Raw genomic sequence first — 14,710 nt, forward strand, 5'->3', positions numbered from 1 at the left:
ATAGTAATAATAATATTTTTAGTGTTTATTAAATATTATTGTTTTGTTGTTCATTATATTATTATTATTAATAATAATTGTAATAATAACCATAAAAATTCTACGAATGTATTATTATTATTATTATTATTATTATGCATGTATCTAGGGTTTGGGCGATGTCGACCCATTTGTCATCGTACGATGTCTAATGTGAAACATTGCGATGGACGATGGCATCGTCGGCAGGGGGCGGGGGTGAGGGATGGTTGTTGTTAAATAATTAATTCATAACGAATTAATGAATTGTTGCCTAGTGCCTACCGTTTCCTCCAGTGCTTAATTTGAGCCTGATCCTGTTCTGGAAAATATCAGATTTTGGATTTTTGCGTTGCGGTATTTGTTTTTAAAGATCCGGCATTAACAAGTGCATTAGATCGTGACAGTGCGTGCTTGCATACGAGACGGAGCAAGCGCGGGTTTATGTAGATGTATTTGGAGGATGTGTGTTGGTCCTTAACATATTTTCGACCAGTCAGCTTTTTTAAGTTCAAAATCGCTCTCATTGATTGCTTACTGCTTAACCCACTCTCTCCAAACGCATTTAATGAGCAGCAGAATGTTTAGAGAGAAAGTGTAATATCAGAAATAATACCAAATCAACCGAAATATTATTATGTATTAACATAAACACTATAAACAAAGCTATAAGTTAGTTACCCTGACTCCTAAACAAATCATTTAAATGTAACGGTATTCAGAACAGAACAGGAATGAAACAAAATATATAAAGTTAAGAAACCAAAACAAAGCGAAACTAAAAATAGCAGGCGTTGGGCTCACGTACCTCTGTAATTCGGCACAAATCCAAGTGTTTCCATATTCCCAATGTATCTGAATGATAAACTGTTATTTATAATGTAGGCTTTGTATTGTGCGTTCCTATTTCGATGGTTCTTTCGATAGAAAAAAAAAAAAATTCTCTTTTTGTTCCAAGCTCTGTTCGTTATGGTAAAACCATGAAAAAGGCATATTTGGTGTAGTTTATTTAATCTAATTTAATTAAAATTATTTCGATTTTTTTCTGCTGTTTTTGTATGCCTCATTTATTAATGTAATCGAACTAGTTCGTGTAATTCGTTTGGAGTTTATTGTGATGACTAACAACTTCCTTGTTATTATTTCCTCATAATAATAATAATAAAATAAGTAAAGATGCGGAAATTTAAAGCATGCATTTCATTTGGCTATATAGCGTGATTAAGTGTGTGTTTTTCACGAGCGGGTTCCTGCTGCTGCGGCGATGCCGGCTCAGCATCGTGATGTCTATCGGCCATCGGCGATGGACGATGGCATCGTCTATCGACCCAACCCTACATGTATCAGAATAACACTTTGAGTGGAATAATAATACTAATACTAAAAATACAAAAAAATAAAATATAATAATAATAATATTTTTTGTATTTATTATTATTATTGTTATTATTTATATGATTATTTATGATAATATTAGTAATTATAATGATCATAATAAATGTAGAATTTATTATTATTATTAATGTATCAGAATAATTTGAGTGAAATAATGATGATAATATAATAATAATAATAATAATTATTGTATTTAAAGTCTTAAAGTATATAAATAATAGTATGTTATTAATAATAGTATGTCTAATTATGAAATATTCAATTTGAATGAAAAGACTTCAAAATAGAAGTGTTTTCACTAACTGATGTAAAATAAATAAGACATTTATTATTATTATTATTGTTTTTTTACTTTTACATTCTTATATTCATGTTAATAAAACTTTTTATATAATAAATAAATAATAATAATAATAATAATAATAAATGTAGTAAATTAAAAATAACTACAATAATCATCACGATCATTAATATTATTGTTATTATTTTGTTATTATTTTGATATTGTTAATATTAAATATATATCATTAAATGTATTATTAAATAATAAAGATAATGTATTATTTTGATTATTTGTATGATCAATATTGTTTATATTACTAATATTAAATATACAAGGACAAGCAGAAGTATTTTCACTAGTGGTCTGTCTTAGTATTTTCAACCCAACATAATGTTTGTGCGTTAAATTGATGCACTGAAAATTTGTAATGCCATGCGTTCTCCTCTAACGCAGCTCTGTTGATGATTTATGCATGAGTGTACTAATATCCTAGAAACTGATTATGAGTGTCTAAAGTATGTGTAAATGACAACGCTGTAGCAGTCCTTCAGCATCCAAAGACAGATGGCAGAGGGTCCTTTGCCTAAGACAAAAGCAGCGAGAGAGTGAAGAGGAGGATGAGAGCGGAGGGTTAGTGATGGAGGAGAGGTGGGGCTCACAGGGCTTGATGCACAAGAGCTGTGGCAGGAGGAGGAGTGTGTGGAGAGGGAGAGAGAGAGAAGGATAGGATGGGGTGGGTGAGAGATAGAGAGAAGTTTCATCCTACCAGCTCAGAGTCCCTGTTACTGCAGATAGATTGCTGACAGCTTGGCAAGAGGAGGGAGACGGCAATCATGCACATTTTACAGCCCCATTATATCAACAGGTCAGAATATAAATGTCTTTCTCCATCCATCCCATTCCCTCTGTTTGTTCAGTCATGTCTGTGGATGTGGATGTACGGGAGGATTGTCAGTTGGACTTAATACTGTGCTATCCAGTAGAGAAAAGTCATTTCATGATTGTCAGTGTGTGTGCATGTTTGTGTGTGCATGTGTGTATAATGAAACTCAAATCCCATGTGACTGATAATGCCGGATTGCATTAAAATACATTGCATTTGATTGTAAGTTATTTGCAGTGTTTGCACTCATGCTGTAGGCTTTGATCTGTAGATTTGTCATGTTTTGGTCATTTGTAGTATGGCACTGTTTATATTGTGCTATATAAACACGAGCATTGGCTCACATCAGCTGGACTACCGATATGTGCCAGTTCATGGAGGTGTGTCGGGTACACTGCTAGTGAGTTGTTGACTACCAACTGAGGAACTTGCATGAAAGTGTTGCCTATGTATTTTAGTGTGGTTTTTGGAGTCATGAAGGCAGTCACATGAATTTGAACATGAAACCGGTTTGTGGTTGGGTCTGCTGCTGTTTCTTTAGTTTTGCAAGGTGATGCAACGCTGTTGATAGACAAATTATGGCGGTCAGCTGAGGTGAATAATGCAGTGTGAAATTATTTTAAACAGTGCCACCACGTGGTGAACACATGTATTTATTTTGCCCACTTAGTTAAAGGGATAGGATGTGCAGAGGTGGGTGCTTTGGGGGATCAAGCTCCTGTTCTTTTGCCAAAATTAACCAAAAGTGCCCCTCTCTCAACGATTATCAGTAATAATATTGTGGTCAATAAAACAACATGCATTTAAATTATTAGTATTATGCCAACTGGTACAACAGTAATGAATGACTCAAATCTAAAAATACCTGTTTATTTTTATGTATATGTGACCCTGGACCACAAAGCTAGTCTTAAGTAGCACGGGTATATATGTAGCAATAGCCAAAAATACACTGTATGTGTCGATTTTTCTTTTATGCCAAAAATCATTAGGATATTAAGTAAAGATCATGTTCCATGGAGACATTTTGTAAATTTCCTACTGTAAATATATCAAGTAGTAGTGAGTAGTAATAGTAAGAACTTCATTTGGACAACTTTAAAGGCAATTTTCTCAATATTTAAATTTTTGTGCACCCTCAGATTCCAGATTTTCAAATATTTGTATCTCGGCCAAATACTGTCCTATACATACATCAAGGGAAAGCTTATTTATTCAGTTTTCAAATGGTGTATACATTTTAATTTTGAAAAATTGACCCTTATGACTGGTTTTGTGGTCCAGGGTCACATATCTGTCAGTCTGAGATGTTGTTGCTATTGCATGCTATTGATTATGTGCATTTTTAAACAAGCTCAAATTTCATTAGACAGTGTACAGTGGAGCCATATCTTCTTGGTCTTACACATTAATCAGTTGAAAACTACATAGCCACTGTCTGTTTTAATTTTTTTACACACCTAAGATTGCTAAAGTAGAAGAAGTTGCATTCATTGTAATTGTAATTCCTATTTACGATGAAACTATCATTGTTGGTTAAATGAAGCCCAGGTACCACCATATGTATGAGAAGTTCAAGTTCAAGGACTTTACATGCAAAGGACTTTATTTTTTATAAGTATGCATATATGCATATATATAATTTTACTATAGTAATTGTTAAATTGGAATTACTTCATAATCAGTGCTCCTTTTTTACATTTGAGTCTCGGCTCCCAGGGAACTCTCTGTATATCCCTGGTTCTGTCAGCATTTATTCACCCTCGTGTTGTCCCAAATTTGTATGAATGTCTTTCTTATCTGGAATACAAAAGAAGAAATTTCCTATGAAAAAAAAAGTCCCTATGAAATACAAATTTAAGTTTTTTGTCTTTTAGTATGAATATGTTAGCTTTAAGGTTATTTGTAATCTAGTGTGTGCCAAACCAATGACAAAATTCCCATTTCTATAAGCATTCAAAATGTACAATCTCGAACTTTTGCTAATATGGATTAATGATTTTGATGACATCACCCTGCACTTCAGCTTATCATCAAACTTTCTGTCCAATCAGATGCTCTCTAGAATCTGAAGCGTCCCGCCCACTTTACTATAAATAGACAATGAAGCTGTGGCTAGAGTTAGTATTTTCTGTATGGTGAATGGCATGTAGTGCACTATATAGGGGATAGGGAACAATTAAGACAATGTAAATATACCTTTTGTTGGGGCGAAAGAAGTCTGATTTTGCACTGTGTCACCAGAGACACAATAACATGGAGCGGATCATATGTGGGAATCGGCACAGACCATAAAATCTACACAGAATGCTATATTTTATAGCGATATGGATAAGATTGTGGCAGTCACGCTATCAAATGCAGCTTTACCGGGTTTAACGGCTATGGCCCAAGCTGTGATATTCAAAACGCTATTGGCTGTTTAAAAAGTGGGATGAGACTGCTTGATATGTCCTGCCCTGTCTTCCTGTTTCAGTTGAAATTACATCAACACACAAAATAACGCTGTGTGTTTCAAAGCACTTCAGTGGACTTTTAAGAATGTAAACCGTTTTGGTTCCCATTGACTTCCACTCAATTTCTAAAGTGTTTGCAGCTTAACTGGTGTGAGTTTGAAATGGCACTGTTTGTCTGACTAATGACAGACAAGTAGAGTGTTTGGGCATTATTGTGTTTGATTTCCATTTTTACCATTAGGCCTTACAATATGTGGTGTAAAACCGTGGAGATAATAATGGTATGCATATTATAATACCATTCAAAAGTCTTTCTAAAGAAAAAAATTATTGGTGAGAATTTATTAAATTGATCAAAAGTGACCGTAAAGACATTTATATTGTTAGAAAAGATTTCAGATATTTCAGATAAATACTGATCTTTTGAACTTTCTATTCAAAGAATTCTGTATCACAGTTTTCAACAAAATGTTAAGCAGTACAACCTTGATTTTCAGTTCTCAAAATATTTAGTGTTATTACTGTATTTGTGATCAAATAAATGCAGGCTTGGTGAAAATAAGAGACGACTTCTAAAAATATTAAAAATCATACCAACCCCAAACTTTTAACAATTGTTTACACTACCAGTCTAAAGTTTTTGAGATTTTGAATGTTTTTTAAAGAATTCTCTTCTGCTCACCAACCCTGCATTTATTTGATCCAAAGTACAGCAAAAACAGTAATATTGTGAAATTTAAAATAACTGCTTTCTGTCTTTCTGAATATATTTTAAAATGTAATTTATTCCTGTGATCACAGCAAAATTTTCAGCATCATTACTCCAGTCTCCAGTGTCACATGATCCTTCAGAAATCATACTAATATGTTAATCTGCTGTTCAAGAATTTTCATTTTTTTTTATTTATTATTATTATTATCAAAACAGTTAAGTACATTTTTTTCAGGATTCTTTGATGAATAGAAAGATCCAAAGATCAGCATTTATCTGAAATACACCGTTCAAAAGCTAGGAGTCAGTATAATTTTCTTTTTTCTAATAGTTTATAGTTAGTTAATTAATAGTTAATTAATAGTATTTAGCGAGGATGCTTTAAATTGATCAAAAGTGATGAAAAAGACATTTATAATGTTACAAAAGATTTCTATTTCAGATAAATGGTGTTCTTCTTAACTTTCTATTCATCAAAGAAACCTGAAAAATCATACTCAGCTGTTTTCAACATAATAATAATAACAAATGTTTTTTTTGAACAGCAAATCAGAATATTAGAATGGTTACTGAAGGATCATGTGAGTAAAGGTGCTAATGAATTCAGCTTTGAAATCACAGGATTTACATTCCCATTTTACATTCAAATGTAAAAATTATTTTTACAAATACATTCAAATAGAAAACAGTTATTTTAAATAGTACACATATAATACTTTGGATCAAATACACAAATGCATGCAACTTGGTAAGCAGAAGAGACGTCCTTAAAAAACATTACAAATCGTACTGTTCAAAAACCTTTTACTGCTAGTGTGTATAAGAGGCTTTTTACATTTTAGATTTTAAATAGCTTTTGTAAAATGTCAGTCTTGTCAAATAGAAAAAGAAAAATAATGTCTGGTTTTACTGTATGCTTATTTCCCCCCTCCTCTCTTTCTCCAGGTGGCCGAATGGAGTGAAGAGAAAAAGAAAGAATAGTCAATGTTCTATGAAGAGCGCGTCTGGTAAGGATTTTGGATCCGGTGTCACTGCAGTCTAAACCCAAACATTGCTTGTGATGCCCAAACATGCTCCTTCTGTGTTTTGAGACAGCAGAATTTGAATGTCACTACCAAAAATTAATATATTTATATCTATGATGAGAATTGTTAAGCACAATCATTGTAGATAATACAGTAGGTGTCAAAATGTCTATATTTGGACAGTTCAGTTGAGTCCACAGTCCAACATTGTTCATAGATCATACTGAAATAAACTGAAAATTCTATTATTCTATTATTATCTCCTCACGCGAAACAACTTATGATTTCCCAGAACACAAATAGGATTATTAACAGTAGTCATTGTTGAAATGGTCTGTCTGGGTTGTAGAGGTAGTTTGTTTGTGTGTGTCTACCTATTATTCCCTACATTATAAGGAGCAAATGTCTCCATTACTGTAACAAGTACAGTAATGCCTGTAATTTTTGACATTTTTGTGCTCGCCAGCTTAGAAGTCATGCAGAATTATCTTTTTTGAAAATCAAAAATATAAAACCAAAAAGTATAAAAACCAATGTGTCTATGGAATGTCCCCATAAAACATGAAAACCAGTGTGTGTGTGTGTGTGTGTGTGTGTGTGTGTGTGTGTGTGTGTGTGTACCTGGTATTCATCATGTTGTGGGGACCTGAGAAATGTCCCCACAAGGATAGGAATACCAGTAGATTTTGACCTTGTGGGGACATTTCTCAGGTCCCCATGATGAAACAGGCTTATAAATCATGCACAATGAGTTTTTTTGATGAAGTAAAAGTGTGCACAATCTCCTGTGAGGGCTAGGTTTAGGTGTAGGGTAGGTGTAGGGCCATAGAAAATACGGTTTGTACAGTATAAAAACCATTACGCCTATGGAATGTCCCCATAAAACATGTAAACCCAACATGTGTGTGTGTGTGTGTGTGTGTGTGTGTGTGTGTGTGTGTGTGTGTGTGTGTGTGTGTGTGTGTGTGTGTGTGTGTACCTGGTATTCATCATGTTGTGGGGACCTGAGAAATGTCCCCACAAGGATAGGAATACCAGTAGATTTTGACCTTGTGGGGACATTTCTCAGGTCCCCATGATGAAACAGGCTTATAAATCATGCACAATGAGTTTTTTTGATGAAGTAAAAGTGTGCACAATCTCCTGTGAGGGCTAGGTTTAGGTGTAGGGTAGGTGTAGGGCGATAGAAAGTACAGTTTGTACAGTATAAAAACCATACGCCTATGGAATGTCCCCATAAAACATGTAAACCCAACGTGTGTGTGTGTGTGTGTGTGTGTGTGTGTGTGTGTGTGTGTGTGTGTGTGTGTGTGTGTGTGTGTGTGTGTGTGTGTGTGTGTGTGTGTGTGTGTGTGTGTGTGGTTGTGTCCTGCTGTAACAGCCCATTTCCTCCTCCTCTTCTAGTGAAGATCATCTCTGTTCCAGGGTATGTTCCAAGCTACCTGGAGAAAGATGAGCCATGTGTGGTATGCGGGGACAAGGCCACTGGCTACCATTACCGCTGCATCACATGTGAGGGCTGCAAGGTGAGATTTCCAACTCCTGAACCGCTTGATAACCATAATCAGTCTGTACTTACTCATTAATTTTCTTTCTCCTGCTCCCAGGGTTTCTTTAGGAGGACAATACAGAAGAATCTTCACCCTTCCTATTCCTGTAAATATGACAGCTGTTGCATCATTGATAAAATCACACGCAACCAGTGCCAGCTGTGCCGCTTTAGGAAGTGCATCTCGGTGGGCATGGCCATGGACTGTGAGTGTCCACACAAACACACATGTACACACATGTTTGTTTGGTTAAATGAAGACATACTGTAGATTTCTTTTTCCACAAGTTTTTGAACAGTAAGATTTTTTTATGTTTTTTAACGAAGTCTCATCTGCTCACCAAGCCTGCATTTATTTGATCCAAAGTACAGCAAAAACTGTAACATTCTGATATATTTTTACTATTTAAAATGACTGCTTTCTATTTAAATATATTTAAAAATGTAATTTATTCCTGATTTCAAAGCTGAATTTTTAGCATCATTACTCCAGTCACATGATCCTTCAGAAATCATTTTAATAATCTGATTTGCTGCTAAAAACATGTATTATTATTATTATGTTGAAAACAGCTGAGTAGATTTTTTTTTCAGGTTTCTTTGATGAATAGAAAGTTCAGAAGAACAGCATTTATCTGAAATATACCATTTTAAATGTCTTTATCATCACTTTTGATCAATTTAAAGCATCCTTGCTAAATAAAAGTATTATTTTCTATAATTTCTTACCCAAATAAAACAAACAAAACAATTATACTGACTCCAAGCTTTGAATGGCATAGTGTCAAATGTTACAAAAGCTTTTTATTTCAGATAAATGCTGATCTTTGGATCTTTCTATTCATCAAAGAATCCTAAAAATAATAACTTATGTTGAAAATAATAATATTACGATTTTCTTAAACAGAAAATCAGCATATTAGAATGATTTCTGAAGGATGCGACACTAAAGACTGAAGTAATGATGCTGGAAATTTAGCTTTGATAACAGGAATAAATTACATTTTAAAGTATAATAAAATAGAAAACAGTTATTTTAAATAGTAAAAAAAAATCACAATATTACTGCTTTTGCTGTATTTTGGATCAAATAAATGCTTGGTGCGAAGAAGAAACAAAAAAAAAAAAACATTAAACATCTTACTGTTCAAAAACTTTTGACTGGTAGTGTATATTAAGGTAATAAAAATGACTACAGACTAACCCAAATATTTTATTTTATTTTATTTTATTTTATTTTATTTTATTTTATTTTATTTTATTTTATTTTATTTTATTTTATTTTATTTTATTTTATTTTATTTTATTAGGAAAGTCTTATTTTTATTTATTTATTTATTTATTTTTTATTTTAGAAAATACTTACTAGTATATAAAGACTACAGAAAATGTTTTCAAATGATTGCAATTTTGTATTATAACGTATAAAATATATGACGTATAAAATGACTACAGATTTTCACTTCTTTATATAAGGTAATATTAATTGTTAATGATTATATATATATATATATATATATATATATATATATATACACATATATATATATATATATATATATATATATATATACACACACACACACACACACACACAAACACATTATATTAATTTTTTATTAATATTTAAATTCTGCTGAATTCTCCCCAAAAAGATGATTAAATCAAAATCTGATGGTGATTTGTGTCTCTGTAAAAATGAGTCTTGAAATGACATTGTTTCTCAAAAAAGAAATATATAAATGTGGTCTTTGAAAAAATCTGCTATAATCTCCTTACACATAATAACATTACATAACCTTGCCTGTCATTTCCTGTTTAGTACTAAGAGTATTAAATGAGTGATTGTACGAATGATTCATGTCCCTGGCAGTGGTGCTGGATGATTCAAAGCGTGTGGCCAAGAGGCGCCTGATCGAGGAAAACCGGGAGCGGAGGAAGAAAGAGGAGATTGTAAAAACACTGCACAATCGACCTGAGCCCACCGTCTCAGAGTGGGAGCTCATTCGTATGGTGACAGAGGCTCATCGCCACACCAATGCCCAGGGCCCTCACTGGAAACAGAAACGCAAGTTCCTAGTAAGAGACCTGAATGCGCCTGTATGTCTGTAATCATGCAAGCATTATTGATCGCTTTTACTGACTACATTGTACAGGTAATTAGGTTCTCAGCTAGAATGCTAAAAACCACCAGCTCTTTTCCGTCTGTCAGCTGTTCTTTTGAGAATCACTTCTTCATCATAGCAATTGTGTTTGAATGTCAGAGGTCAAAAAACACATGTTGCCAAGCAACTAGGGTTGTTACACAGAGTGGACTGTCAGGGTTTGAGAGCTGTTGACAATGACTGAAGAGCACTGAACAGTACGAGTTTGGTTGAGTCTAACCAAATGTGAAAATGGTCTTAGAATGTGTTATAAACAAATAAAGAAATCTCAAAAGTGTGGGGTTTGTAAGAAGTCTCTTAAAATTACCAAGGCTGTAATTCTTTGATTGAAAATACAGTAAAAACAATAATACTGTGAAATATTTATTTATATCTACATTAAAATGACTTTCTTTTTTAATGTTTAAAATTGCATTGTATTCCTGTGAGGAAAAGCTGAATTCAGCATCATTACTCCAGTCTTCAGTGTCACATAACACTTAATACTTAATACTTAATAAATCATTCTGAAATATGCTGATTTGCTACTCAAGAAAGATCAATAAAAAGCTTAAAAAAACATTATTTATTTGAAAATGTGACATTATACATTTCTTTCCTTATTTGATCAAGTTAATGCATCCTTGCTCCAAAAAATGTAATAATTTTTTTTTTTTTTTTTTTACTGACCCCAAACATTTAAACTGTTGTTATTGTAAAATGGTAGTTATTTATTTATTACTTTTTTGTAATGTAAATGTATATCATTTTACTTATACAAATGTTGGTAAAATGAACATTATTTTTTTGTGGTATGGGCAGTAAATATGTAAAAAGCAGGAAAAATCCTTATTTGTAACCCTGGACCACAAAACCAGTCATAAAGGGTCAATTTTTTTTTTAATTGAGATTTATACATCATGAAAAGCTGAATAAATAGGCTTTCCATTGATGTATGGTTTGTTAAAATAGGACAATATTTGAGAATCTGGAATCTGAGGGAGCAAAAAATCTAAATATTGAGAAAATCGTCTTTAAAGTTGTCCAAATGAAGTTACTAGCAATGCATAATACTAATCAGAAATTAAGTTTTGATATATTTATGGTAGGAAATTTACAAAATATCTTCATGGAACATGATCTTTACTTAATATCCTCATGATTTTTGACATAAAAGAAAAATCGATAATTTTGACCCATACAATTTAATGTTGGCTATTGCTACAAATATACCTGTGCTACTTCTTAAGACTGGTTTTGTGCTCCAGGGTCAGATTTTTTTTTTTCACTTCAAACCTCTATATTGCTTTGTCTTTCAGCCAGAAGACATTGGGCAGTCTCCAGCCCCCACATCAGACAACGACAAAGTCGACCTGGAGGCCTTTAGTGAGTTCACCAAGATCATCACCCCTGCCATCACACGAGTTGTGGACTTTGCCAAAAAACTGCCCATGTTCTCTGAGGTCAGTGCACACGAACATCCCAATTCTCCACCGGGCCTAAAAAAAGCCCCTTTGCAGCTGGTGGTTATTCCATAAATATGGATTTTCATAAACAACACTGTGCAGCTTTATTACACTGATTGTCAGAGCCTGCTGTGAAAGAGCAATTATCTGCTCAGCTCCAGCTGAACCACAACTGAACCAAAACTGCATGTCTGTTTGTGTATGAATGAAAGAGGCTGCCTGTGTGTTTCCTTAGCTGCAAATCCGCCTTGTTTGCTACCGCTTTTGAGTAATGGCCTTATTAAAACATTGGCTGTGATCACAGGCTGTTGCTGTGCTTTGAATCACTTGTTATTTTACAACTCTAATCGCTCATGTGAACACATAATGATCGCAAATCATCACTTGTTCACTTGCTACATTGGAGGACATTGAAGCGTCTAGTTTGAAGCCTCTGAGGGAGATGTTTGACTGTGCTAGGAATCTCAAAAGACAATTAAAAAAAGACAAAAAAGCCAGATTTGGCAGGGCTTCTGTTAGCCCATTTGGGAAATAATTCAGATTTCTGCTACCCTGCTAAAATTTTAATCAGCCCCAATACAAACATTTTTTTTTTCAAATACTATTTTTAGAATAGTACTTGCAGAATTATAAATTTAGATGTATTATATTTTTTTAATAGAATTTCTCATTTTAGATATTTTTATGGAAAATAACTTAGTAAAATGTATTTATTATTCATTTCAGCAAATTTAAAATAACATTTAATATAATTAAACAGGAACCTTTTTTTGGAAAATTATATCATGGCAAAACATTTCTGATTGGTTTGTAATTTTCTTAGTGATGCTATCAAAGACTATCATTCTTGCAGTTTCAACAATACATGAGGTATATGTTAGACAAGTTGACCCAATCCCCTCCATCCGCTCCCCCCAATGGCTGATATTAATGTATATTAAAGGGTTAGTTCACTCAAAAATTTAAATCCTGTTATTAATTACTCATGTTGTTCCAAATCTGTAAGCCTTAGTTCATCTTCAGAACACAAATTAAGATATATTTGATTAAATCCTAGAGCTTTCTGACCCTGCAAAGACAGCAACGCAACTAATATGTTCAAGGCCCAGAATTGTAATAAAAAGACATTGCTAAAATAGTCCATGGGACATTAGTGGTTCAACCTTAATTTTATAAAGAAATTGTTGAATAAAGTCATTATTTTTGTTTTCTTTGCACATAAGAAGTATTTTCATGGTTTTATAACATTGCAGTTGAACCACTGATGTCACATGGACTATTTTATCAATGTCCTTACTACTTTTTGGTAGTTGCAATGCTGTCTATGCAGGGTCGGATTTCATCAAAAATATCTTAATTTGTGTTCTGTAAATGAATGAAGGAATAATGTGAGGGTGAGTAATTATTGACAGAATTTAAATTTTTGGTTGAACTATTGATCTAACAATCAAATAGCGGTTCATCCTTGTTTTTGAGCTTTAATTGATATCATATGATCTATAAAAGCACAAGAATCATATGTGTTTTATTCTCTTCTACTGATGTCCAGCTGCCCTGTGAGGACCAGATTATTCTGCTGAAAGGCTGCTGTATGGAGATAATGTCCTTGCGCGCAGCGGTGCGATACGACCCAGAAAGTGAGACGCTGACCCTGAGCGGAGAGATGGCTGTCAGTCGAGAACAGCTGAAGAATGGAGGCTTAGGAGTGGTGTCTGATGCCATCTTTGATTTGGGCAAGAGCCTGTCACAGTTCAACCTGGATGACTCGGAGGTGGCGCTGCTGCAGGCTGTTCTGCTCATGAGCTCAGGTGAGATGGACTGCCAGCTGCTACAGCCATATGTGGGTTCCTAAGAATCATCACTATTAATCTTTAGATAGTTCATTCAAAAATGAAGGTCCTTTCAACATTTACTCACCTTTGTGTTCTTTCAAATCTGTATTTTCCTTTTCTCCCATTGAACAAAAAAGGAGAATATTTGAAGTCTGTGTAAAGCAATATTAAATGTACTCAGAGCTGTCACACCACAGAAAAATGTATTAACCACCCAGCCAAATTTGAATGATAAAAAAAACACCTAGTAAATAAAATAAGATAATAAAATCTTGAAAAATAAATATTCTCTGCTCTCAAACTGTGTGGGCGTGTCCGCTGCCTTTACACAGACTTTGAATATGAAATTTTAAATATCATTATTTGCTGATGATCTCTCCCTCCGCTGCAGCTTCCAAATCAAATATGGCATCCTTAAAATCACTGTGTAAGGTCTGATGTACATTTGACAAGACACACAAACTAATGATGTTTGAATTGTAATGGGGAGGAGGTTTACCACTGAATAATTACTTTGTTGGTAAATATTTAACTCTGTTCGTTCCTCACACATTCTGTTTGTATAGCCTCAGAAGACATATGGACTACTTTTATGATGCTTTTGTGCTTAATATACAGTACCATTCAAATGTTTGGCGTCGGTAAGATTTTTTTTTAGAAATTTACATTACAAGGATACATTAAATTGATCAAAAGCTATAATAAACACTTATTATGATATTTATGTATTTATTTATTTCTAAATAAATGCTGAAACAATGTATCAGTTTCCACAAAAATCTTAACGAGCACATCTGTTTTCAACAGATAGATGGATAGGTAGATAATAATATTTCACCATGATTGTTTTACTCTGTTTTTTGATCAAATAAATGCAGCCTTGGTGAGCATGATAAATTTGATACATTAAAGAAATCTTACCAAGCCCAAATCTTTTGACTGTATTG

At 33.4% G+C, this 14,710-nt stretch overlaps 1 protein-coding gene across 1 annotated transcript in view; it reads left to right on the forward strand.

The window, feature by feature from the left end:
* thraa (thyroid hormone receptor alpha a) overlaps positions 1–14,710 on the forward strand; it is a 67,486-nt gene that overhangs the window by 41,061 nt on the left and 11,715 nt on the right. Inside the window, exons 3-8 of the mRNA XM_073839621.1 lie at positions 6,693–6,754; positions 8,177–8,298; positions 8,380–8,527; positions 10,195–10,400; positions 11,785–11,928; positions 13,481–13,739. Coding sequence (XP_073695722.1) covers positions 6,693–6,754; positions 8,177–8,298; positions 8,380–8,527; positions 10,195–10,400; positions 11,785–11,928; positions 13,481–13,739 — 941 coding nt within the window. The remainder of the gene's footprint in view (positions 1–6,692; positions 6,755–8,176; positions 8,299–8,379; positions 8,528–10,194; positions 10,401–11,784; positions 11,929–13,480; positions 13,740–14,710) is intronic.

This window comes from Garra rufa, chromosome 1 (assembly GCF_049309525.1).
Source record: "Garra rufa chromosome 1, GarRuf1.0, whole genome shotgun sequence".
In the NCBI taxonomy this organism is placed as follows: domain Eukaryota; kingdom Metazoa; phylum Chordata; class Actinopteri; order Cypriniformes; family Cyprinidae; genus Garra; species Garra rufa.